Source organism: Rhincodon typus, chromosome 9, assembly GCF_021869965.1.
Source record: "Rhincodon typus isolate 14 chromosome 9, sRhiTyp1.1, whole genome shotgun sequence".
Taxonomy (NCBI): domain Eukaryota; kingdom Metazoa; phylum Chordata; class Chondrichthyes; order Orectolobiformes; family Rhincodontidae; genus Rhincodon; species Rhincodon typus.
This window is the reverse complement of record NC_063340.1, coordinates 57,625,400-57,652,366: the sequence shown is the minus strand read 5'-3', so window position 1 is coordinate 57,652,366 and position 26,967 is coordinate 57,625,400. Positions and strand designations below refer to the sequence as shown.

General features: G+C 38.3%; 1 protein-coding gene across 2 annotated transcripts in view; it reads left to right on the top strand.

The window, feature by feature from the left end:
• rab3gap2 (RAB3 GTPase activating protein subunit 2 (non-catalytic)) overlaps window positions 1-26,967 on the top strand; it is a 92,667-nt gene that overhangs the window by 61,468 nt on the left and 4,232 nt on the right. Inside the window, exons 23-34 of one of the 2 annotated variants that reach the window (XM_048600704.1) lie at window positions 1,603-1,763; window positions 4,194-4,407; window positions 9,551-9,724; window positions 12,025-12,131; window positions 13,777-13,843; window positions 16,372-16,442; window positions 17,565-17,600; window positions 18,833-18,919; window positions 22,007-22,081; window positions 24,040-24,258; window positions 24,740-24,829; window positions 25,693-25,908. In XM_048600704.1, coding sequence (XP_048456661.1) covers window positions 1,603-1,763; window positions 4,194-4,407; window positions 9,551-9,724; window positions 12,025-12,131; window positions 13,777-13,843; window positions 16,372-16,442; window positions 17,565-17,600; window positions 18,833-18,919; window positions 22,007-22,081; window positions 24,040-24,258; window positions 24,740-24,829; window positions 25,693-25,908 — 1,517 coding nt within the window. The remainder of the gene's footprint in view (window positions 1-1,602; window positions 1,764-4,193; window positions 4,408-9,550; window positions 9,725-12,024; window positions 12,132-13,776; window positions 13,844-16,371; window positions 16,443-17,564; window positions 17,601-18,832; window positions 18,920-22,006; window positions 22,082-24,039; window positions 24,259-24,739; window positions 24,830-25,692; window positions 25,909-26,967) is intronic. The other variant, XM_048600703.1, reaches the window with a different exon arrangement.

Sequence of the window (26,967 nt, the reverse complement as noted above, 5' to 3'; positions counted from 1 at the left end):
CACCATCAACACCAAAGATGTAGTGATTCCACAAGGGATTCACAATAGTCATAACTTTCACAGCATTCTCAACCACAGCAATTTTGAAAAGTAACAAATAATAATACCACAATGTGCTTTTGTATAAAAAAAAAGCTATCTTATTTTCTCCGTTAATTTTTTTCCCCAAAAACAATTTGAGTGTGAAAATAAGTGCTGTAATTTGGTCTGTTTTGGAATTTATCAAAATCATTCCAAACATTTTATTCTTTGGATCTTTATTTGGCAACACTATCTAGGAATGTTTACACGCCCTTTGTATTTATCTTGCAACCAAGAGCATTTAGCCAATTTTAGCGTTAGTTTCTGGAGAATTAAGGAAGCTTCAGGTCATCACAACTCTGTTGTGGTGAGGAGGGGATGTCTTTTATTTCCTTTTTTTTTTGCTATATACTTTGAATTTGTGACCTAAGACTCCTGGCCCTCTTACAGATGGAACTGTCACTCCAATGTATCAAAAGCTCTCATAATTTTGAATATCTCTATTATCCGTCTCTGCTATAAGGAGAACAACCCCGGCTACTCCAATCATCCCATATAACTGAAGTCTCTCATCCAATGTATATCCTAATTAATCTCTTTTTGGAACTACCCTAAAGTCTTGAGGTCCTTCCTAAAGTATGGTACCAAGAATGGAAGGCAGTATTCCAAATATGACGTAGACAGTGGTTTAAAAGGTAGAATCGTAGAATGGTTATAGTACAGAGGAGATCATTCTGCTACTCTCTCTGGCTTCAATGCTCTTTCTCTTCTCCCAAATCTGCACACACAACTGCTTTCAACAATTTTATCAAGTATTCACCCAAGTTAAGAGAAAGGAGCTTCGACAGATGAGTTTATAACAAGAAATTATTTTCACGGACCAAGCAAGGAGAAACTGTTCTTGGGGTGGAAGGATTGACAACTGTGAAAGAACTAAATGCAATATGAGGGATAAACGAAAATTACTCTGAACTACTGTGATACGGAATGGACTGCTTTAAAAGCTGAGGGATGCTGATTCAATAATAATGATCAAAAGGAAGTTGTATAAACAATTAAGGAAGTAGAGATTAAGCGGGGCTGCTTTGGGTGAGGTGTCACCAAAGGTTGTGGTCTTAGATGGTGCGTTCAACCAATTGTGACAGAATTGTGGCATATGAGCTTACCTGCTCCTGCTGAATCACAAGCTATGCTATAAGAACCCTTGCATGCTTGATGAAGCTGCTCCTGACTCCATTTTCATGATCAGGTCTCCTTAATGCTGAAAATCTCTGGTCAACATTGGACTTAATCCCCAGCAAGAAGCCTAATTTGGGCCCCCATTGCACAATTTTGAATTTGTAACCCCTTCTGCCAGAAATATATTTCATTTAATTGAAGAGCATCTGCTTTGGGTTCTTCATGTTGAGTGCTTACTTTGAAGGAATGTTAAGTGTAGCTGTATAACAGGATTGTAGATCTGATTGTCTGTGTGCCTGTGCCTGCTTGTACTGGCTTGTTCATAGGCAGTTGCGTTAAAAGCTACAAAATCTGAAGTTATTGTTAATCCAATTGTAATTTGAAATTCATGTTTCCCTGCAGGTGCAGTAGATAACTCATGGGACCTTCAGTCAGTGAATCCATGGTGGCAACAGATGCGCTCTGTGTGTGCACAGTCAGAGAATGTTGGAGCTGCATTGTTAGCTGCACTTGTTGGAAGAAGTGTGGCCATCAGTGCAACAAACAGCCTGGTTGAAAAAGATGTGAGTGGAACTTCCGTTTATTGTTAAATTTTTGAAACAAACCAATAAGCATTTCATTCTGTAGTACTGGTTGTTGCAAAAGTTATCTCATGATCTTCTGCTTTACAGAGTTCATGTGTGTCACTTCACTATTTTTGATAATTACTTTGGAATTTATTTTTGGAATCTTGTGCTATGCTTGATGAATATTATTCACCTTTTGTTTGAAAATTGGCTTGTGGTTACTTGGACATAATACGGAAGAAAATGCCTTTCTGTATCCCTGGTCCTTGGGGAAGCTGCAACAGTTTCAATTTCAGGCTTGAGTCTAAATTGGCAGAGCTCAATGGAGGATATTAAACAATACAAAAATCTTATGGTTGGTTGGCTCGCCGAGCTGGTTCTACTTGAAAACCTTTAAATATAAAAATCTGCATGAGTAGAAGAACAGCTGAGGTTGAAGAAAACTTGGCAGGCATTTGGACAGTTGAATTAATGAATTTTTGCTGTATTTGAGGAGCTGATCACTCTAAATTAATGTTTTGGCAAAGATCTGTAACTAGGGTTGTGGATGAGTTTGTTGACTTGCTTGCCGAGCTGGCTTGATTTTGTTCAGATGTTTTGTCACCATGCTAGGTGACCTAATCAGTGGAGCCTCCTACGAAGCGATGTTATTCTATCCGCTTGGAATTTATACTGTCCGGTCTGTTATGGTGAGTAGTGTCATTTCTGGTTTTGATCTGTATGGGTTTGTATATGGGGTCTCTGACGCTGTGAGGCAACAGTGCTAACCACTGAGCCACTGTGCTGCGCATACGTTGTTGTTGATGAGGTGGTGAGCCTCTTCTGATTTGTTGTGTTTAACAATGACAAACTGGATCCACAGCTTGGGTTGAATGTAGGGAAGGTAGTGTGTTCTAGTCTTTGCGTGACTGCTTCTGCGATGAGTCTTGAGATAGGTGACCCCATTGGTGTACTGTTGATCTGTTTGTATATTTGACCATTAAAGACAAAGTGTGTGGTGAGGCAGAGGTCTAGTAATTTAAGTATGTTGTTCTTGCTGATGGAGCTGCTGGTCTGCGTTGCTGTTTCCTCTAGTAATGTGGCCACTGTTTCTTTGGCTAGTGGGATGTCAATTGATGTGAATAAAGCTGTGATGTCAGAGGATACCATAATTTCGTCATTGCTGATTTTTATGTCCTTGAGGGTATTGAGGAAATATTGGGTTGAGTGGATAGAATGGAGTGATCTTTCTACTAGGTGTTTCAATCTCTATTGTAGGTCCTTGGCCAATTTGTGTGACGGTGTGCCTGTCCGGGAGACAATGGGTCTGAGAGGGATGTTTGTTTTGTGTACTTCAGGCAGCCCATAGAAGCCGGGGGTGTTTGTGCCTTCTGGATGCATTCTCATTAAGTCTGTCTTGGTTATCTGCCTGCATTCATTAGTCGCTTCAGTGTCTGGGTGATCCTATTACCGAGCTGTGGTGTTGGGTCTACCGCCACTTGTTGGTAAGTGGTTGTATCTGCAAGCAATGTCTGTGCTTTCTTAAAGTAGTCTGGTTTGTTCATAATGACGGTCATGCGCCCTTTGTCTGTTGGTAGGATTATGATGTTGTTGTCTTTTCTGAGTTTATCTAGTGCTTTTCTCTTTGCTGTGTTCAGGTCGTCCCCTTTGTTCTTTCTATGTAGTATGGGGATTATAGTTTGTCGGATGACTTGTTGTGTTTCGTCTGTGAGTTTTCTGTCTTTTAATGTATTCTCCGGAGCGGCCATGAAGTCTGTTCTGTTTGCATCTTTGTGGTTATAGTTCAGTCTCCGTAATAGGACAATTCTCTCAGTTTCTCTGAGTTGTCTCTTAGATAGGTTTCTTATCCATGTGTCCAGTTTGTTGTTGTCCTTGTTTTTGTGGTGGATCAGTTTGTGAGTTTCCCCTGTAGTTCGTGTCTCTTCTTAGTTTTGGTTTTGTGTTGATTGATGGTGATGGCCTGTTCTAGGGTTGCAGTCCATTGCTGGGACAAAGTAACCATAGTAGCCCAAGCCAAACATAGAAACGCATGGGAATTCCTAGAGGCATGGTTCTCCACCCAAACTTCAATCAACAAACATATAGAATTGGACCCCATATACAAACCCATACAAATCAAAACCGGAAATGACACTACTCACCATAACGGACCGGACAGTATAAATTCCAAGCGGAGTAGAATAACATTGTTTCATTGGAGGTTCCACTGATGATGTCACCTAGCATGGTGATGAAATGTCTGAACCAAAACATGCCAGCTCGGCGAGCATGTCAACAAACTCTAAACTAATTTCTGTTGCTGGAATTTGAATTCAGTGGGGTGCATTATTTTGTTTTACCTTTTCTTAAAGTTAGTTGGATTTTCATTCAACTTTTTACTCCTGTGCCACCTTACTTCTGACTTTTTCAGCTTTTGTTTCCCAACAGGTGGAAGTTCAGATTTCAGATGGAATGACTGATTCTTGGGAAGCATTGTCTCTCGATATGGAACATTGGAATCTGTTACTGAGACAGCTTGAGGATTGCCTTATTTTACAAACGTTGCTGCACAGCAAAGGGAAAAAAACATCCAGTACAACCTGCCAACATTCTGAACCACTTGCCAGTATTTCTGTAAAAAAGCTTTTGGAAGGTGGTCGAGGTAGGAGCTTTGTTCCTTGTGTGTGCTCAAAGCTTTGCTCATTTAGTTCAAGGCCTAGAAAAGGATTTCTGATGTTTCCCAAGGTGGTCCTCCCTAACTTAAGCATGGCAGCTGACTTGGACACTAACAATGCTTTTGTCAGAGACAGTAAGAACTGCATATGCTGGAGTCAGAGATAACAGTGTGGAGCTAGAGGAACATAGCAGGCCAGGCACATCAGAGGAGCAGGAAAGTTGACGTTTCTCAATATTTCAATTTTCTTCAATTGCATATTAGCATAACTTTGACTTTGATTTCTAGATTTTGTCTTTCTCACGCTTGTCAACTAAGTTCCTCTTTTGCCACCTTGCTTTTCATTCTGTCCAGTTTAATAATTTTTGTTTTAACCCTGTAAGTTCATTGTCTCTGTTTTTAGAGACATCTGTGCCAGTGAAAAGTAATTCCATTTATCCAGTTGCATTAAAATAATGGTTTTTAGCTGAAGGTTCAATCATGCAATGGCTCAGTTTCAGTGGTTAAGAATTTTGAGAAACACTGAGGGTATCTGCCTAACTGAAAATCAAAAACTTAAAACTGGCGATTCTGGTAAAAGTTTCAAATGCAAGAATGAAACAAAAGTCAAACCATGTTATAACCTCAACATTTTTGAATAACTATGTACTTAATTGCGTGCTATAAATGAAGAAGTGATACAGCAAAACATTTTACCAAACTACTTTGACCATTTTGGTTGCAAATAAATGCATACTGCAATAGCATTTTGTGTTGTTCTAACTAAGGCATATAATATTTTAGTGTTTTAGTATTTTACTGTGAAATGATTGAAAGTTAGAGAAATGAACTATTTCAGTTGGAGTAGTGCTTCATTAAACAGAGGCAAAATGGGAACTTGTCAAAAGGTTGCAGTGATTATCATGGGGGTTTAACCTACATAGACTGGAAAAATATTCTGGGTGAGGAATTGATTCAGTTTTCAGAACAATTTCTTGGATGGGGTTGCTTTCACACCAACTAGAGAGAAGGCTATACTATCCTGTGTCCAATGGTTTTCCTCTGCCTGTGGGCTCTATCTCCGCCTATCGTTTACTTCTTACCCCCTCCCCCCCACCATATCTTCCACGTAAAAGGCTCTGAAGAAGGGTCACTGGACCTGAAACGTTAACTGATTTCTCTCCACAGATGTTGCCAGACCTGCTGAGTTTTTCTAGCGATTTATGTTTTTGTATATTAGACCTGATTTTACGGTAAAAGTGATCATAATATGATTGAATCTTACATATACTTTAAGGGAGAGCACTGCAGATCCAAAACTATTATTTTCAATTTAAATGAGGACATGAAAATAGCTAGCAAAATTTAAATGGCAATTTAAGTTAAGGGATATGTTTATAGAGATGCATTAGCAAACATTTGAGGTGATATTATAGAAAGCGCAAAATAGATGCGTTGTAACAACAAAATTTCTCAAGGACAAACCCACCATTTGTGGGTTCACCATTTAAATAAAGTCAAAGGTAGTATCAAACTCAAAGAAAAACTATAATTGTGCAAAAATACGTGACAGGTCAAAAGATTGGGCAATATAAAACAAGATAGCAAAGAATTATTGAAGGATTAATAAGGAACTGAAAAATTAGAATATGAGAGCTGGGTGCCAAAATATAGAACAGATACGAAAAGCTTCTTCAGGCATTTCAAATAGAAAAGATATTTAACAGAGTAAGTGTTGGTCCTAGAGAAAATGAATCTGAGGAGTTAGTGATGGAGGATAAAGAGATGGCAGGTGAATTGAACAGCAGGCTACACTAGGGAGGATACAAGTAATGTCATGGAAATGGCTGCAAATCTGGAATTGAAAGGGAAGGAGGAGCTCAAGAAAATTACAATTGCAAGGAAAGTAGTTCATGATTAATTTTATCCAAGGGTAGCCCATGAGATGTTAATGCATTGGTTTTAATTTTTCAAAACTCGAGAGATTTGTGGTAAGTTCCTTTTAGATTGGAGAATAGTTAATGTAACTTCTTTTATTCAAAAAGGGAGAGAGGCAGAAACCAGGAAACTACAGGCCTGTTAGCTTAGCATCTGTCATGGGGAAAGTATTAGAAGCTCTTATTAAAGATGTAATAACAGGGCATTTGGCTAAGTTCAAGGCAATCAGGCAGAGCTAACATGGTTTTGTTAAAGGGAATACGTTTAACTAATTTATTGGAGTTCTTTAAAGAAGTAACTTGTGATGGATAAGGGGAGCCAGTGGATTTATTGCACTTGGATTTTCGAAAGGTTGTTTGATTAATGTACCACATCAAAAGTTATTGTGGAAAATAAAAGCTTGTGCTGTTGGTGGTAACATATTGGAATGAACAGAAGTTTGCTTACAGGAAGGCAGGTATAGGAATAAGTGTGTCTTTTTCAGTCTGGCAAGATGTCACAAGTGATGTGCCATCGGGATCAGTGCTTGAGCCTCAACGCTTATCAGTTATGTAAAGGATTTGGACAAAGGGGCTGAAGGTAAAATAGTTAAATTTGCTGATGACACGAAGATAAATAGGAAACTGAATTGTGAAGAGGACGTAAGGAATCTATAAAGGGAAGTAGATTGGTTGAGAGTCGGAAACAGCCTGGTGAATGGAGAACAATGTGGGAAATTATGAATTTTCTATTTTGGCAGAAAGAATAAAAATGAAACATATAATCTAAATAGTGAGATGTTGCAGAACTTGGAGATGCAGAGAGATCTGGATGTCCTAGTGCGTGAATCACAGAAGGTAGAGCAAGTAATTGGCCAGGTAGGGCTTTACTTTAATGCATCATCCAAAAGATGACACCCCCGGTAGTTCAGTGTTCCTCGGTATTGGGCCTGATTTAATTTTTACTTGAGCTTTGCAGTGGATCTTGAACCCAAAACCCTTTAACTTAGAAGCAAGAGTGCTATTGCAGTTGAACAATAAGAGGATTAAAAATTAGTTTTGCTGTTTGAGCAGATTGTTACACCTTGGATATATAGTGTTGATAACTATTTTTGACAAGCAATAAAGTGTGATTGTTTAGCTACAAATTACCTGGAATTGCTGTTTTGATCTAACAGTTGAATTATAATGTGTTCTGATTTTATGTTGTATTTCTAAACAAGTCGTTTGAGGTCACAAGATAAATGTAGAAAAGGATGATCATTCATGCCAACTTGTCAATTTTCAGGTATAAAAAACACAAATTTCTTTACTCCCTTGCACCTCCTCTGAACTGTAGCATCTAATTGCCTCCAGGAACCGTGGGAGTCTTTAACAATGCATGTGCTAGCTCCGTTGCCAACTTGAGTGTTGCTAGTAAATTTCTGTTGGTTCCACCTTTCCACCTCTTCTTTAAATATTGCTATTCCATTAACCTCCCCACCAGTTCAATGTTAATTCCAGTCTTTAATTGTTAAATGCATAAGGCCAGGGCTCATTCACACATTTCCCACTTTTACTTACAGCATTCTGGAGTGAGTGGTGTTAGACCCAGCAGTTCAATCAGATTTGAGATCTTTTTTTTAAGCTTTTTAACATTTCACTTGGACATTCTCTGTTTCAGTATTGTCTGCACATCATGCAAACTGCCTGTATGACCTGCTTGTAAAGCACGTAAGACAACACTTTTCACTGTACCTCAGTACATAGGACAATAACAAATCAAATTAAACCGTATCCTAGTGAAGGAAGACTGCTGCTAAACAGTCATTTAAAAATACACCGGTTTGCTTTGGAGTGTCTTTTACTGACCTTGTCAGATCATTTATTGTTTTGCTGTCCAAACATAATTAAGAAAAGGATTGTGCCCTTGCTGTCAGAGTTACCCAGTTTCATAATGATTCGATCCAGAACCTTCTGAATTTACATGGACTTGTGATTCAGTTATTTTAATTTATGAATCTTAATTTACAGATTTGAAAGTGTGTTTATGAAAATTCAATATGGCCTTTTTTTAATTGTTCTAGATTCCACCCACAGGGAAAATTATTTTCTCAGACTCCTAGCGAGTCAGTTCTGACAGTGAAGAATTTGTTATAGGCAAGTGTGTGCAAAAGGATATATCCTATTTCATATTTTGAAAGCAGTGCTTGATATTAATGTAAAATCAAACAAAATTGAGGTGAAGAAATAACTAGATGCTTTGCCAGTCACCCTCGCCTTTTAGCAAAATCATCTATCATGCTAGCCAAGTTGCTGTATTATTCAACCAGGCTTGAATGTGCTGTATTCCATTTTGTTCGCCTGTTACTGTAGAATTTGCTTAGATTTGTTTTAATTGATACCGTAGGTGAACTCTCGATGCTATAATAGATAGTTAGAGGATTTTGACCTAACAATGCTGAAGGAATGGCAATAAATTTCCAAATCGGGATGTTGAGTGGCTTGAAAGGGAACTGGCAGACTGTTATCTTCTGCCCTTATTTTTCTAGATGAAAATGCTTATGAGTTTGGAAGGTACTATCTAAGGATCCTGAATGAATTGCCACTATGCATTTTGAAGATGGTGTACAGTGTTGTAATTGTGCATTAGGGATGGAGGGCGTGAATATTTAAGGATATGGTGCCAGTAAAGCAAGCAGTAAAGGAGATATTTATGGAGCTTCCTCCTCGGTAAATTATTTAATTTTACCCATCATCATTCATGACTAGATATGGCAGGATTGCGGAGATTAGATCCGATTTGTTGATTGTGGAATATATTTCACCGTCTGTTGCTTGCTATGTGTGCTATTTGGTACATAAGTAGGTCTGTTTTACAGCTATATCAAGTTGACTTCTAATTTTTAGGTCTGCCTGATGCTGATTGTGATGGTGACTCTACACTTGTTTTAAACCATTGCTTTCATTTGCTTTTCTCAAACACAGTGAATTACAAGTTTAACTTCTTCCTTTCTTTGTGTTGATCTGTTTTCAGCATTAATGATTGGTTCTGATTTATTGTAGATTCTGACTTCTTCAACGTTTGTGAAACCCTCTATATAAGTAATCTGGCACCCTGAAAATATTTAACGGTAGTGTCTTGAGCCTGTGTTAAAATTAGTTCTACTTTCAAAAGGTGTTGAATTTCATTAACTCACGTTTAATTTTTCTGAGATTATTGTCATTAACAATCTATATTCCTCTATGTTTCTAAGGAGTTGTTGCTGATGGTGTGGCAAAATGGGTTTTCAACTTGAATCTTGTTCCAAGCATCCTGAAACAGGCCCATCAACCCAAGGAATTAGAGAATGCAGAAGAACCAATGGAAGGGGAGAACAACGTTCTTATAAGTGAGAAGTACAAAGAGCTTGACCTAAAAAGGATACTTGGTGAGAACAGTGTTTATTAATTTCACTGTAACATTAATGAATATATTGCGTGATTATGAGCAGTAAGGTTATTAAGAAAAAAAATTGATAATCCATTCGACTATTCAAGTAATATTCATCAAACAGACAGTGGAGGACAGTAATTGTACTTTAAAAAGTCTTGTTGCCAGGTAGAATATAAATTGTTTTATTGCACGTGATATAGTTCATAATCCCAGAAGTAGCTCCTCGGCCAGTATTAATGATATGCGATCACGCTGTTGCATCTATTTTGTTTTCTGCCAATATTTAGCTTTTGTCTTATTCTCCAGCTGAGTAAGTGAGTGAGCAGTGTCCTACCAATTCTCTATAATGGATACACTAAAACTATTATTGATGGTCTTTATTTTTTCTCATTGTTTTAAAGATGGGCCCTACTTCCAACTGAAGGGCGTGATAGGTGTGGGGAGGCACGTGTCTAAAGTATGACAGGCCTAGACCCTTCTTCTTTTCTGAAGAAGGGTCTAGGCCCGAAACGTCAACCTTCCTGCTCCTACGATGCTGCTGGCCTGCTGTGTTCATCCAGCTCTGCACCTTGTTGTCTCAGATTCTCCAGCATCTGCAGTTCCTACTATCTCTAAAGTATGACAGATGGCTAGCCCATGGCTTTTTCACCTAGCCCTGATTCATTCTTCACTATATGGTAGATGGGTAAGGTGCCTAACCCCCACCACCAGAATCTTGTGCCTTTTGAGTTAAGGTCTTAATTTCATCCCTGGTGTCATAATACTGTCAGTGGATAAGACTGGGCAAGTGTTTTCTTTTCACCAGCTTTGAAAATAGAACACAAAGAGGCATATCACCTTTTGTGGTGGGTGCCCTGTGTGGAGCAGGGGCAAACCGCACACCCTCCCACACGAAAATAAATGGTATGTCTTCTTTTTATGCCTTTCTCCCAGCCTCCAAAACCCTGTTTCCCCCAACTCTCCCCCCGGTGTCTAGTACATCCCCTCACAAAGATCCTGAACAGTCCTAGTCCTTATTCTAGGCTTTCTTCTTCTTCTTCAAACTGGGGCATGCAGCTGCATTCACTACTGCGTTCTGGTGGTGCTGGGACCAAAGAGCTCACGATTCATCAGATTGTCCTGGAATTCTCAAGGGTTTAACGTCTTCCACTGACGGACTGTGTTATCCCAGCGGATCAGCCAGTTTTCAAGTCATTTGGAATGGGGAGGGGGTAGGGCCAAGCAATTCACTACACTTCTATCAGCATCACCCAAAAAATTTCAAAACTTGTTCAATTTATTTGACTATATTCATGCTGTGTGGATGTTTCTGGCTTGACCAGCGTTTTGGCCATCTGCAATTGACCTTGACAAAGCAATAGAGTTGAGCTGTTGCAGCCATTGTTGTGTTGATATACCTGCATAGCTAATGGGAAGGAGTTCTTGGATTTTGACCCAGCAACGATGAACAAACAACCATATTTCCAAATCAGGGTGGTGTATCTCTTTGGAAAGCTTTATGCAGTGGTGGTGTTTCCATCCATCATCTGCTGTTGTCCCTTTGTGGTACAGATCAACTTTGAAAAAGTTGGAAAAGCTTTAATGACTTGCTGCATTGTGTCGTGTAAATGGTTTACACCATAGACACACATCTGTGGTGCTTGGGATACCAATCAAGGGATCTGTTTTGCACTGGACAGTGTCAAAATTACTGAGTACAGTTTGAGTTTTGCTTGTCACAGAGGGGAATATTTATTCAAATACATTTTATTTGTGGAAAGGCTTTGGACAGCCAGGAAGTGAGATGTTAGCCACATTAAATGCAATCTGTTGATGTATTCTTGCAGGCAAAGTATTTACTTTGTTGGCCTAGTTAGGTTTCTGATTAAAGGTGAGCCCCTTGGCAACGTTCCTGCTAAGCTATGTGGCTGTGCAGCTACTGGGAAGCACCACACGTCAGTTCTATTGTGAGTCCAGGCAATCTGCAAGTGCTATAACCGATGGTAAAAGCCATTGCAGCTCTGACTTCATCTTCAGCCACTTCACTTTGGAAAGAAGATCATGCAGGAATAACAGGCCTGCAATGATAGCAGATTGATCTTGTGTTTATCTTGTATTAATCATTACTATTAATGTTTGTATCTGTAATTTAGCCAATATAAATTGGAATTTAGAAGAATAGGGGATAGATCTTATAGAAACATATAAAACTATGAAGGGAATAGATAGGATAGAAGCAGGGAGGTTGTTTCCACTGGTGGGTGTATTTAGAACTGGAGTCTAAAATGGGGGTTTAATATGTTTTATTTGTTACAGAGTTGCTCCAGCTGGCTTATGAGCGATTCCCCTGCAGTCTAGAATCTGATGCTCTTCATGCCCATTGTTGTTGGGAATATGTAGTGCAATGGAACAAAGATCCAGAGGTAAAAACAAATATACAACTTTTCAAATTATACGAACTGTAATATTGTACATGATAAAATTCACCAAATGGCATCTTTATGTTGTGTTAAAATAACAACTGCGTGAAAGCTAGCATAGGAGGAGTTAAAATTCAGTGTTCATATAAATTTGCACTCTAGTTTGTGTCATAAAAGGATTGTGAACTAAATAATTGTACTTTAGAGGATAATTGTTGTAAGTGGTAAAGATTATTTCAAGAACTTCCCCCTATTGTGGCAGTAATGTTTGTCTATGATACCAATGAAAAATTGTATTTCAAAAAATATATTTCAAGATATTTGACTTTTAATACGTAAGCAAAAACGTATTCTGAAATTGACTGCTATTTGCTGCAAGCACATTTGTTTTGGGAAATACAGTAACAGGCAGCTCGCAGATGCCCATTAGTTTAATGAGCACTCCAAAAGCAAATGATGACTAACTCAGTATTTGAATTTCATTATACAAAGTCTGAGTTCTAGCTAATAATATTATGAGTGAGAAATCTGCAGGCTGAAAGTGCAATGTTAAGGTTTTCTATTAATATTCTATGCATTTTGGATAGACATAAAAATATGAGACCGAGCTCAAGCAGCTCTTTTGTTCCAATCATAAACATTGAGACCTTGCTGAATTGTTGGATCATTTTAGGATCCTCCTCCTGTTATCTTGTTGGGCTAATAGTCCAGCTCCACCTCTTAAAGCATGAAGGGTAACTCTGTTTCACTCTTGCAGTTTATCATTTATGTCTCAGTTACATAGTGTTCCCTTCCACAAGTGTTCCATAATCTCATGTCCAATTCCATTTGCTTTTTCTTGCTGTTGTTTAATAAAACTGTTTGAAACGTTGATATCATTATTGAACCAGTGCGGTACTTCCAAAACCATTTCATTACCATCATGAAGACTGCCCACCCACTACTCCGTTACCTCTAACGTTAACAGTCCTAATGCTGTCCTTCCATACTCCACTCTCCACCAATTTCAATTCACCAAAACTTTGCAAAACCTGCCGACTTATTTCCCCTGTGCTTGGTTTGTCTTCTGGTCCACATGAACCTCGGATTTAAAGTATCATCTTTGTGTTCACTCATTTCTGTAGTTTTATTCCTACCAATCCCTGTAACCTCCTCCAGCCCAACTACTCTGAAAACTCTTTATAACTTCAATTCTTAAGTCCCTCTCTTCCTTTGACCTGTCATTCGTGGCTGTTTGTCAAAATCCTAAACTGTAGAATTCTCACTGGAAACCACTTACACTTCTAGGCCCTCCCTGATTAAATTTTTCATCACAACGCCTTGCCTTTCCTCTTTTTGGCTCTGTGTCCGATTGTGTGTATCTGTTAAATATCTGAATGAACATAGTTGTGAGTGTCCAGAGAGTTTTCAGTAAAAACTTTGTAGAGCAGTTTGCAATTAGATGATGGCTGTGAATGTGCAGCTATAAAATGCTGTTATTTAAAGGCTTTTCATACCCTGTCTACATTCTGTTTGAATTGCATATAGTGCATTTGATGTCTCAATGCAAAAATATTATTTTGTAAATATTTGACTTTTAAGGGGTTTTCTGTATAAAAGTTTAAATGTGATTTCTCAGTATCATCTGTTTTTGTCTTTTGACTTCTAGGAAGATCGTTTTCTGAGCGTATCTGTGGATCATCTGAAATGCATTGGCAATGCTCACGTTCAGCGAGGTTAGTACTCGCTATTCTATACCAGACAGAATGCAATAAACATAGTTAAAGTGTATAAATATAGGAAATATTAATGTGTCTGAGAACCAGACACCAGCTAGGATTGGAAATTAATGCTTTGAATTATACCTAGTCATCTTCAGTTCTCTTCAACCCCAGAATTGCTATATTCAATTCCAGGACCCCTGCTCCAAACTCCAAACCTCGTTCCATAAGTTCAGTGCTACCTCCCTTCTCCTGCTGTTTTCAACTTGCTCTTGTTTTTGCTGTTAAAAACTTGTGACCTATGAGCAACTCTTCCTATTGTCCCTCTGTGTCTTCATGTATACCCTTTGTTGATAAAATGTGATGACTATTAAGTACATTAATAATCCATCATATAGGAGGACTTATACACTTAATGGAAAGGTCCTGAGGCGTGTTGCTGAGAAAAGATACCTTGGGGTGCAGATTCATAGCTCCTTGAAAATGGAGTCACAGGAACACAGGGTGGTGAAGAAGGCATTTGATACACTTGCCTTTATTGGTCTGTGCATTGAGTACAGAAATTGGGAGGTACTGCTGAGTCTCTCCAGGACATTGGTTTGGCTATTTTTGGAGTACTGCATTCAATTCTGGTTTCCTTGCCATAGCAAAGACGATATAAAACTTGAAAGCGTTCAGAAAAGATTTACAAGGATGTTGCCAGAGTCGATGGGTTTGAGCTATAGGGAGAGGCTGAATAGGCTGGGGCTATTTTCCCTGGAGCATTGGAGGCTGAGAGGTGACCTTTTAGAGGTTTGTAAAATCATGAGGAGCATGGATAGGGTAAATAGCCAAGGTCTTTTCCCCAGAGTATGGGAGTCCAAAACTAGAGGGCATAGGTTTAAGGTGAGAGGGGAAAGATTTAAAAGGGACCGAAGGGGCAACTTTTTCACACACAGGGTGGTGCGTGTATGGAATGAGCTGCCAGAGGAAGTGATGGAGGCTGGTACAATTACAACATTTTAGGAGTCGTCTAGATAGGTATATGAATAGGAGGGTTTAGAGGTATGTGGGCCAAATGCTGGCAAATGGGACTAGATTAATTTAGGATATCTGGTCAGCATGGATGAGTTGGACTGACTGGTCTGTTTCCACACTATATATCTTTTGACTCTATAATAATAATGAAGGCCACTTAGTTTTAAAGAAACATTTTCAGAATCATAGGTAAAATACAAAAATACTGTGCAATTCTGTTATTTGGCCACCTTAACCTGTCATGGTTGATCAGATTTTAACCTCAACTCTATATTCCTTTGTACCCAAGATCATAATTCATCCCATTAGTAATCTCTGCCTTATAGATACTTAAAGGTTCTGCCTTCACTGCCTTTTTGAGGAAGGGAGTTCCCAATTTTTTTTCCCTATCGGTCTTAAATGGGTAACCCCTCATTTTTAAACTATAACCCCTATTTCTAGATTCTCCCACAAGAGGCAACGCCCAGTTAAATCCTCTGAGGATCTTGTATGTTTCAATTAAGTCAGCTGTGACTCTTCTCAACTCCAGAGGATACAAGCCTAGCCTATTTAGCCTTTCCTTGGAAGGCTATCTGCTGATTTCCAGGTATTAGTCAAGTAAACCTTCTCTGAACTACTTCCAGTGCATTAACATCCTAGCGGAAGTACAGTGGCTAGTACTGTACACAGTACTCCAGACATGGTCTCACTAATGTCCTGTATAACTGCAGCATAATCTCCCTACTCTTGCATTCGATTCCCCGGCAATAAAACACAACATTCTATTAGTTTTCCTGATTACATGCGTACAAATCTTCAAACCTTGGAAACATACTTTTTTTAAGTCAATCAAAATATTGATCTTTCAGTGATGGCCAGTGGCCAGTAGCAACAATGGAATTATTTATATCTTTAAAAATCACCAGCAATATGATAAGTAGTAAGGAGATGTCATTTTGACATTGGATTTCTATTTATTTGTTCCTACGAAACAGACACTGGCATTATGAACCAATAGGAGGGCTACTAAGTAAACTGGGTAATCTTTTCCAGCAAGTGTAGTGCTAGTGGGTGCCTAAACCTGCAGAAGAACAATAAAGTGAAGTGCTGAATAGGTGCACTTTTCAGATGTGAGAGACTGGGGCTTATCCATAAACTCAAAGATGAAACAAACCAGAAAGAGTGGAATATCAAGGTCATTGAAAAAAAAACGACTGTTTTTCAAAAAGATGATAAAGAAAATGAAATATTAAATTTTAAACTTCAGTTACGGCACCCAAGCTGGTAGGGTAGTGGTGCAGTACAGGAAATAACAAAGTGACAGACTACAGAAATTTAGTTCCACGTTACGGCTTATTGGATAAAACCCACAACCCCATTGTTACAAGCATGATTTCAATTGTAAATATTTACATAGCAGCATTTAAATATTAAACCCAAGCTTATTTCTTAAAATATTCAATTTTAATATTATTCTTAGTGGTTGAAATATTTGGCTGAGTCATTGTAATCAGCTCCACCTCAATAAATCATTCTTTAATTTGCAGGAGTTGCTGTAATGATGTGGAACACCTTTATTGTAAAGAGACTGTCAGCCGCTGCTTATCTAATGGATAAGGTAAAGCTGAATATTTAATTTCTATTGTAATGTTGACATTATTGTTTAACTAGATAAATTGTTGTAACAAAAATGATAAGAAACAGATGAAGTAGCAAAGAGATCAAATTGAAAACAGTATTAGTGTAACAGATTATAAAATGCTCTTTAGTCTTGAATCAAACTTCCAGAATATATTTGAGTAAATGCCAACAGATGTCTACAATAATGCCAAAAAGTGACAGCGTGATGTAGAACGTGTCCTGGACAGAAGCCCTGTAAACCAATCACAGGGTTTGTAGAAAAATTGCATTTCAGGATTGAACAGAATATTTCACAACCAAGGTTAAAAAAAGGTTCCTTAAGTTGAATAAGGAACCCACAGGCAGTACAGTGGCTCAGTGGTTAGCACTGCTGCCTCACAGCGCCAGGAACCCGGGTTCAATTCCATCCTCGGGCAACTGTCTGTGTGGAGTTTTCATATTCTCCCCGTGTCTGTGTGGGTTTCCTCCCACAGTACAATGATGTGCCGGCTAGGTGGATTGGCCAGGCTAAATTGCCCATAGTGTTCAGGGATGTGTAGATTAGATGGGTTATAGGGGGATGGGTCTGGGTGGGATGCTCTGAGGATCATTGTAGATTTGTTGGGCCAAAGGGCCTGTTTCCACACTGTGGAAGGATTCTATGATCTATGATATTTTGGTTGAACTGCGTGCTCTTTGTTTTTGTTGCCATCTAGTGGACATTTTCATTTAAATCAGTGATATCTGAAACTTACTAATTAATAATGTTAAGACTGAAATACTAACAAATACTCCATTGTCAAAGGGAAGCAATACTAGCTATATCTTTGGACTATTGTATAGAAGTAAGGATTTTTTTTTGCGCACCTTGTCAAACTACAATATTCTGTTGCTGCAGTGACTAGGTGCTTCCAAATTGCTGTAATGCCACTAAATGTTTTACATCCAGGTTTTATAGGTAGCAGCATCACCAACGTAGGTTGCTAGATTTCTATTCCTGGCTTCCCTGGAGCACTTAAGTTTGTTACATACTGAGTAATTGAAGGGTTATAAGATTTCTAGTCATTTAACTTTTATTGATGAAAAGGGGCATTAAAGCTGTTCAATGTTTTTTAAATAGGTTGGCAAGGCACCAAAAGACAGACTATGCAGAAGAGTGAGTATTTTGAAAATATTGGGAGATCGCATTGGTAATTCTTCACTGGCATTAGAAACCTTTTCCAGCTATTCTTTGTTTATTTTGAATTGAAGTTATGGGATGGACAGGAGGAGGCAACAGCTCATCTTATCACTGGGCTGTTAATCCAGAGACCAACTATGTCCTGGGGACCCAGGTTTGAATCCCGTCATGACAGATGGTGGAATTTGAATTCAATAAAAATCTGGAATTAAGGGTCTAATGACGACCATAAAACCATTATTGACTGTCAGGAAAAACCCGTCGGGTCCACTAATGTCCTTTTAGGGAAGGAAACTACTGCCCTTACCTGGTCCGGCCTACGTGTGATTTCAGACCCACAGTAATGCGATTGACTCTTAACTACCCTCTGGGTAATTAGGGTTAGGTAATAAATACTGCCTAGTCAGCGATGCCCTCATCCCATGAATGAATAAAATAGGCTGTGAGAATATAATCAAGTTTGGGACCTGAAATTAAATCCAATCTAGAGAGATGGAGATGAATCTTTCTCTTACCTGGAAGGAGGAGAAAGTGAGATTAACCTGCAGTGTTTCAATCAGCTTTGTTGTTCAACAAAATGCACCATAGTACATTACGACACGGATATAGACAGCTGAACCTTTCTACCTCTGTATTTATAACACAGTAAAATTAAATTGTTGACGATCCCCAAGTAGTCGCTCCAATGGTTCCTAACCAGAATCTTGAATCTCAATCCCAGACTTAATGAACAATTAACCTCCAGACACCAGTTTTATATCATAAACAAAAGACTTAACAATTTATTAAGTATAGTCTAATGTTAACCATGAGAAAATTAAACAGCACTGTAAATGGTTGAACATCTGTGCTTTAAACATAAAGCATTTGTTTTCAGCCCCATTCATAGAAAAGACAGGTAAACAAACAGTTGAGGGATAAATAAAATAATAAAACTGGCCAGATTATTTAAATGTCCTTCAGGACGCATTGTTGACAGGCATAAATGTGGACTTCTTGGATGTTTTTTTTTCCTAAAATGTTGATCAAGCAAAGGCAGTGATACTTCTAACTCACCTTTCTACCCTTTCACCTTCTGGAAACTGGTGTAGCAGATGAGGTAGGGAGCTTTCAAATCTTCATGGTGTCGAAGCAGCATTCCAAAACCATCTCTCAGAAAACAATTTTAAAAAAAAAAACGAACTTTAATTTTGGTTCCATTCCGATAGACACTCCCCGAGGCATCAGTCTCCATTCAACAACTGCCATCTTTTGAACATAAGGCGTCTTTCAGACTCACTGGAACCAACTCCCAGGTACCGACCTTGTTAATAGCCAATTTCTGAATCTGTTTAAATATAGTTCTCCTCCTGGTAGTCACTGTGTCTGTTAGATCCTTTTAGTCAAGGCTTAGCCTGCATTAGCCTCCACACCTGGTCTCTCAAATAAAAAAAGCTTGCCTTCGTCTGTTCTTTTTATCCTTAGGTGTCCCAAAGTCCATCAGTCATTTCCAACTCAGAATTGAAAATTAAATAAGAATAAATTGAAATCATGAAAAATTGCTGAGGGTTCTAACAAGTAGTATATAGAAAGCATCTTTAAAAAAATTGATAACTTCTTTCAAACCTAATTTTGATACTGAAGTCTTTGATTCAGCTTAAATAAACATATAATTTAACTTAATGGATTTCTGCCAGTATTTAATATTGAAATCTAATGTGCTGCTGAATAAAACTGACAGTTTCCTGTGAGGGATGAACGTTTTGCCAAGACTTGCAAACTCCACCTTCTGAATTTATCTGCGAGCTGGTGTCTTAACCTTGCAACTTGTGAAGTTGTGTTCAGCCTACTGAGTGAGTGTTAATTACTGCGCAGATGCTCTGTTTCAAGTCTGTTTGACTGATATTTTCTAACACACTATTCTGGTCAACCAGTCTGGAGTATTACACTCACTAACTTTACAGATCCTGTAAATCTGCCTTTTTTTTTTAAAGAGGACATTGTTATTAAAATGTTTCTGTTTGTGAAGTATGTAGTGGAATGATATGCTTAGGACAGAGATAGCATCTCATAGTGCTGAGGTGCTGAAGATCACTGCTCCAGTGTACCAGTCCTTAGAACTGAATTTTGCCAGGTTTCTCCTCCATTCTTGACAAGTTACCTAACCCGACTCTGTAGTGGGGGAATTTGGGAAAATGGAATGCTCTTCTTAGAGATGGGGAGAAATTGAGGCACTGCTTTATGTTGCTGTTTGCATACTTTTCAAAGCCATTATCAAGCGTACTGATGAGAAAATAAGGAAGAAAAAGGAGGCATGTGATACATACCGGAATAATAATAGCAATAGAAATCAGGAAGAGGATCTCAAATGTAGGAGAGAAGCTAATGCTGAAGTAAGGAAGGCTGAGAGAAAGCATGAGGAAAGGATGGTAGGCTGCACTAAAACAAGCCTTCAAACAAAGTCTTCAAGTTCTTCAAACATGCCAATAGTAAAAGATTAGTGAAGGATAGAGTGGGGCCCATAAGGAGCAAGCACAGTAAACTGCTCACTCAAGCAAAGGATATGGCAGAGGTACTAAATGAATGCTTTGCTTCTGTTCTTAACAAATTAGAAGATGGTGACAATGGCCTAGTTGAAAATGTAGGTATTCCGCATATGAACAGTAAAGTGGTAGAAAAAGAAGAGGTACCATAAAGGCTGGCAGCACCGCAGGTAGAGAAGTCACAAGGCCTGGATAGGATGCATCCTAGAATTCTGAGAGAGGTAAGGGAGCAAATTGTGGACCCATTGACAGAAATTTTCCAGGCTTCTCTGAACGCAGCATTAATCCTAGTGGACAGGAGGATTGCAAATGCGGGGCTGTTGCTTTAAGGGGCAAAGGATAACACAGGAAATGACAGATCTATCAGCTTGACATCAATAGTGGGGAAACTGATGGAAGCCATAATACAGGATAAGATAAACATAAGCTTAAAGAAAAATTAGTTAATACTAGACAGTCAACATGGCTTTATCCAGGGCAGATCATGTCTGACAAATTTAGTTAGGTCTTTCAATGAGGTGACACAGGCAGTGTATGAGGGTAGTGCTGTGGATGGTGTGTATATTTGGACCTACAGTGCCACATGGCAGGTTGGTTAGCAAATTAGAAATATTTGAGATTGAGTCCTTTGCAGCATGGATTAGAAGTTGGCTAATAGAAGACAGAGGGTCTGTATGGATGGCATTTCTCAGACTTGAGAGGAGTTGAAAATAGTGCTCCCCAGGAATTGGTATTGGAGACCTTGCCTTTTATAATTTATATATAAAAAAACAATTTGGAGATGCGTGTTGAGGGCAAAATCTTTGAATATGTAGATGATACCAAGCTTGGGAGAATAGTGAATTGTGAGGATGACACTGAGTGACTTCAGAGGGGTATTGACAAGTTGGCCAAACTGCAGACACTTGGCAGATGAATTTCAATGCAAAGAAATGTAAGGTAATACATTTTGGTAGAAGAAACTTGGAGAGACAATAAAGGCTCAATGGTGGAACTTTGAGGGGAGTACAGAAGCAGAGGGACTTCAGGGTTCATGTGCATAATTTGCAGAATGTGGCCAGGCAAGATGAAACCGTTATTAAGAAGGCTTATATGATCCTTGGGTTTATAAATAGAGGCATAGAGTATAAAATCACAGAAGTGATTCTCCACCTCTACAAACCGCATTTGGAGGATAGTGTTTGATTCTGGGCACCTTTATTTACGGAAGGATGCTAAAGCCCTGGAGAGAGTGCAAAGGAGATTTACTAGAATGATACCAGGAATGGAGGGATTTTAGATACAAGGAAAACTTAGGGAAATTGGGCTTATTCTACTTGGAGCAGAGCAGTTAAGGGGTGACATTATTTAAAATAATTAACAATTTTGACAGGTTAAAGGTATTCAGTTTCCTCTAGTTGCTATGTCAGTAAATAGGCATTACAATTTCAAGATTGTCAGCAAAAGAGCTCTGAGTGAGATGAGGAACATCTTTACTGAGAGTTGTTAGGATTTGGAATATGCTGCCTGGCAGAGTGGTGGAGGCTGATCTATAAGTGGTTTTAAAAAAAAATGGCTTGACGTATTAGGAAATGATTAATTTTTAGAGTGTGATGGAGGTAGGGCTGGAGAATGGGACTAGCTGGGCAGCTTTAAAGAAGTAGTACAGACATGTTGGGTTCAATGGCCTCCTGTACTGCAAAATTCTATTACCAGAAGCTTGGAATCTAATCATCTGCCCATGCATTCAGTATGGACTGGTACAGGGTGCATTGGGATCTTAGGAGGAGAAACATGCTACAAACATTCTTAAAACAAAGGGAAATGTTGACTGATTTTAAGTGCCCTATTATAAAGTTTGATTTTTCTTTTTCTGAACAGGATGTAGGCATGAGTGATACCTCCATGACCTCTTTCCTTGGTTCTTGCTCATTGCTCCTTCAAACTTTAATGGAGGTAAAGAACTTACATTTTAAGTTATCCTGTTTGGAATGATTTTTACATAAAAGTATAATTATTGTAGAATCAATTATAGTTAGTGTTGCTTTCACCTTTTGGGACTTGTGTTTCAATCCATATAGCCAGTTGTATAGAAAATCCTTCAATTTAGAAGCTTTTGGGAATTCTTTGTATTTGGACTTGAACAGCCCACCAAATCACTAATGTGTTTGAAACCAGATAATGAGACATCATTAAACTGAGTATCCTGAACCTCAACAGGCTGCTACTGGCAACAATAGGAATTTTAACTGGAAATAAAGAAGTGCGTTAGTAGGACTTTTAAACTCACTGCTATCCCTTCTTAAACCAGGAGTGTTTAATGCAGAAGTTGTATGCAAGTGGAAAGGAACAGTTCTCAAGCATAAACATCTGGTCTTCTCAGTAATGGTCATAAACATATGTATTGCGAAACATTACAAATTGATTTTCTAGGGATGGTATTGGCTTGAGCATGTGAAAAATTTAAATATTCCAGTCTTGTCTGGCAAATTCGTATTATTAAAGATGCACTTTGACAACCTTGGCAATAAAGTTCGTTGTTGTCTTGAAATTAGTCCTAAATTTTTATTGTAGGTGGAGAGGGAAATGAGGGTTTAGTTGGGTATGCAGTGACATTGGAATTCTGCCTCAGGTGGCGTTGGAGGTATTAGAATATATTTAAGGTGGAGGTAGGCAGATTCGTTGAAACGTAGAAAACAGGAGCTGAAATAGATTGTTAGGCCCTTTTGAGCCCACTCCACCATTCAACATCATCTTGGCTGATCGTGACTTCAACACTATACTTCTGTTCTCTTCCCCAAGTCCCTTTTACACCTTTATTTTATGGAAATATGTTTATTTACTCCTTAAATCTATTCAGTGACTTGGCCTCCCCAACCTTCTGTGGTGGAGAATACCACAGGTTCACATCCCTGAGTGAAGAAATTCCTCATTTTAGTCCAAAATGGCCTATCACCTATCCTGAAACCGTGATCCCTTGTTCTGAAGACCTCAGTGAGGGAAAACATCATTCCGCATCAGAATTTTAATATGTAACAATAAGGACCCATCTCAATCTTCTGAACTCCATTGAATACAGTTGACCTAGTGTCTTTCCCCATATGATAAAACTGCCATTCCGAATCAGACTGGTGAACTTTCACTGCACTCCTTCTATGGCAAGTATATCTTTTCTTGGGTAAGGATAGATTCTTATCGATTCATTACCTAATGGTCATTGGGGATCGGTGGGACTGTGGAAGACATACAAATCAGCTGTGATCTTATTGACTGGCAGAGCAGGCTTTAAGGACTGAATGGCTAACTTCTGCTCCTAATTCATCTTCATGAGCAAGGTAGACTTTTTAAAATGTAACAGTATTCATACACCATCCTGCGATAAACAATAATTAACCTTCACCATGCTTAATGTAACAAATGGCAAAGAATATACATGTGAAAAACATCTTTTTGTCACAGTTGTTATAAAAGGCAAGGTGAAAATAAAATGACTGCACTTACAAGTAGAAAATGTAACATTTTATGATATTTTTAACCTGAGAGTTTGTTAAATAATTGAAACTCATTGAGTAGAAGAAAAGCCTCGAATCAAAGGAATTTTGAATCTTTTTTAATTTTTAAGTTCATGTTTGCTAACAATTGTTGAAAGAAAAGCATAGATGTATTTCAAGGGAGCTAGATAAACACTAGAGGATGAAGGTAAAAAGGTTGATAGTTTAGTACAGATAATAGGGGGAGGCTCACAAAGGGCATTAATACCAGCAAGGATAAATTTGGCCTAATGGCCAGTTTTTTTTGCTGTATATTCTGTAATTGAAATTTTATGCTGGTTTAACTCTTTTGTTTATATAGTTGTTACAAAGTTTTATATGTGATACTAATTTGCCCTTTTTAAAATATTATCAATGTATTAGGCTGAAGTTAGCTGTGATGAAATGAAGGAACCGTCTCTAGACATAGAAGATACTTGGTCATCTGTGGAAGGTCCAACATCAATAGTCGATCTGGCTCTAGAACAAGGACATGTCCATTACCCATTGGTTCAGCACCACTATGTTTTGGCTGTTGTTATGCATGGAATAATGCTGTTTGGGATGAAGTCTGTCAAAATATTTAGTCTCTTTGACAGTAAGGTATTGTCTAATTTCTTGTTTAATGTTTTGTAGGCATTTAAAAGGGTTTTAAGTCTGCTGATACAAATGTATCTGCTTTTCTTAAGAGTGTGAAACTGAAGATTTAATATTAGAGAATAAAAACTGAAACAACTGCGGATGTTGTAAATCAGAAACATAAACAGAAATTGCTGGACAAGCTCAGCAGTTCTGGCAGCATCTGTGGAGAGAAATCAGAGCTAACGTTTCGGGTCCAGTGACCCTTCCTCAGAATTATCACTGGACCCGAAACGTTAACCCTGATTTCTCTCCACACAGCAATCATTATACTTTAATTATTTCCTTCCAAGTTCACTGTATTATTAAATATTACTTGCCTAGCCAGTCAACACTGTTTTGAAATGTAAGTGAAGTTGCTTTAAAGGATAACTTAATGAATTGTAAGAATTTTGTTGTCCTGGACAAAAAATGTCTAATATTTTTGCTATATTCTTACTTCCAGGGCAAAAATGCATTTTTCAAAGAGCTAACGTCAATCCAGCTGCTGCCAAGTGGCGAAATGGATCCCAACATAGTGTCTCTCAGACAACAGGTAAGCAAATCTTTGAATAGATTGTGGATCATGAAGACTGTCATTGTTATTGGCCTCATTAAATACAATGAGAAAACAAATGTATGAAAATTTTAATTCCGTACTTGGTAACAATGGTGCATTTTTGAGTTTTCAGTGATTGTAAACTGACATTAACCTTAGTTGTTTTTAAACTTTGTTTCAATTTATAATCATTTAGAAACTGATTAAGTTCAAGTTCAGTTCATATTATGTGAAGTTGGTCTGAGTATCTACATCTGCACAAAAACTGTCACTTATGTGGTACTAAGGGGAGGTGATTGCCTAGTGGCATAATCGCTGGACCCAGGTTCGAATCCTGCCATGGCAGTTGGTGGAATTTGAATTCAATAAAAATCTGGAGTTAATAGTCTAACAATGACCATGAAGTCATTGCTGTTTGTCAGGAAAATCCCATCTGGTTCACTAATGTCCTTTAGGGAAGGAAACTGCCATCCTTACCTGGTCTGGCCTACATGTGACTCCAGACCCACAGCAATGTGTGGTTGACTCTTAAGTGGCCTGTGGGCAATTAGGGATGGATAATAAAGGCTAGCCAAGCCAGTGATGCCCAAATCCCATGAATGAAGAAATTAAAAAAAAAAAAAAAAATTTGATCATGTTATGCGAATAAGTCATGTTAGTGCTAAATTGCACTGGATTTCATTCAATGGCTAATTCTGACATTAGGTGCTTGAAAATGTAAAGTGTTCCAAAACTGGACACATTCTCAAACATACAAAATCAGGAAAAACAAAGGACCAACATTCGTGTAGCATTTTGCCTCATTTCTTGATGCAATTAATTACTTATTTATGGAGTAACTTATCAATGTTGTCCTCCAGTTCCTCATGAAATTAGTCAGTGCTTCAGTGAAAGAACTAATCAAACCTCCAAAGACTGAATGTACTTCTGAACAGCAATCTCATCAAGAACAAAAGGAAGACTGGTCATCAGTGGCGGTGGAGCTGTCTCAGAACCTACAAGTGGATGAGGATGTTATCCGTCGACATTATGTATGTGAGCTGTATAATCATGGGATTGACCATATTGGTGAAGAGGTAACACATTTTAAACAAATGTCTTAAATATGGATATATGATTAAAGTAATAGAGTTGCCAAGTCACTTCCTTGGCTGTACTTTTTGAATAACCAGGAAGTTGGATGGATTGTCTGTTGCAATTAATAAGTAAGAAATTATTGGTTTTATGTAGTGCCTTTCACATTCTAAAGACATCCCAAAGTGTTTTGCAGCTAGTGAACTATTTTTTTGTACAGTAGTCACTGTTGTTTAGGCCGCTAGGTTTTACACAGCAAGGTCTACAAACACTAATAAGGCAGTAGCCAAACTGATGATAAACATATATTGAGAATGAAATCTGTGGAATATTTGTGGATCTGATTTTTGTGGCAGTTTTAATTATCTGTTGAAGGTCACCAACAGATCAGGAGCTTGTGTTTATGTATTGCTGTTGAACTCCTAAACGTCACAAAATGCTTCATGACTTTTTGAAGTGTAGTCACCATTATATAAACAGATGGCAGACAAATTATACATAGCAAGCTTCTATAAATAGAAATGAGGGAAAAGATCTCTCTTTGGGAATGTAGATTGAGGGATAAATGCTGGCTCCATAGATCAGAATCCTTTGATCTGCAGAAAGTATGGTGGGATCTTTAAATTCTGTAATATAAAACTAGTGACTTAACTCCTGCTGTCCCTAACAGGAACCTTTCTAATGTATGGATAATGTTGCATTGCCTGTTAAAGATAGGCTCCTACTGTTTATTCTCACTCAGAATGCTGAGAATTCAAGATTCACTCCAGACACTTGGGCACAAAAATTGAGGTTGACACTTAACATTGCTACTAATGGAATGCTGCACTGTCTGAGATCCCATTTTTAGGATAAGCCATTGCATCAAGGCCCTGTCTTCTGATGTGGTAAAAGATCCCATTTTTGAAGAGCCAGGGAGTTATCTATGGTGTTGTGGTTAATACTTATCCTTCAATGAGTATAATAAAAAGAAATGACGAAAACAAAGTTGCTGGAAAAGCTCAGCAGGTCTGGCAGCATCTGTGGAGGAGAAAACAGAGTTAACGTTTCCGGTCCGGTGA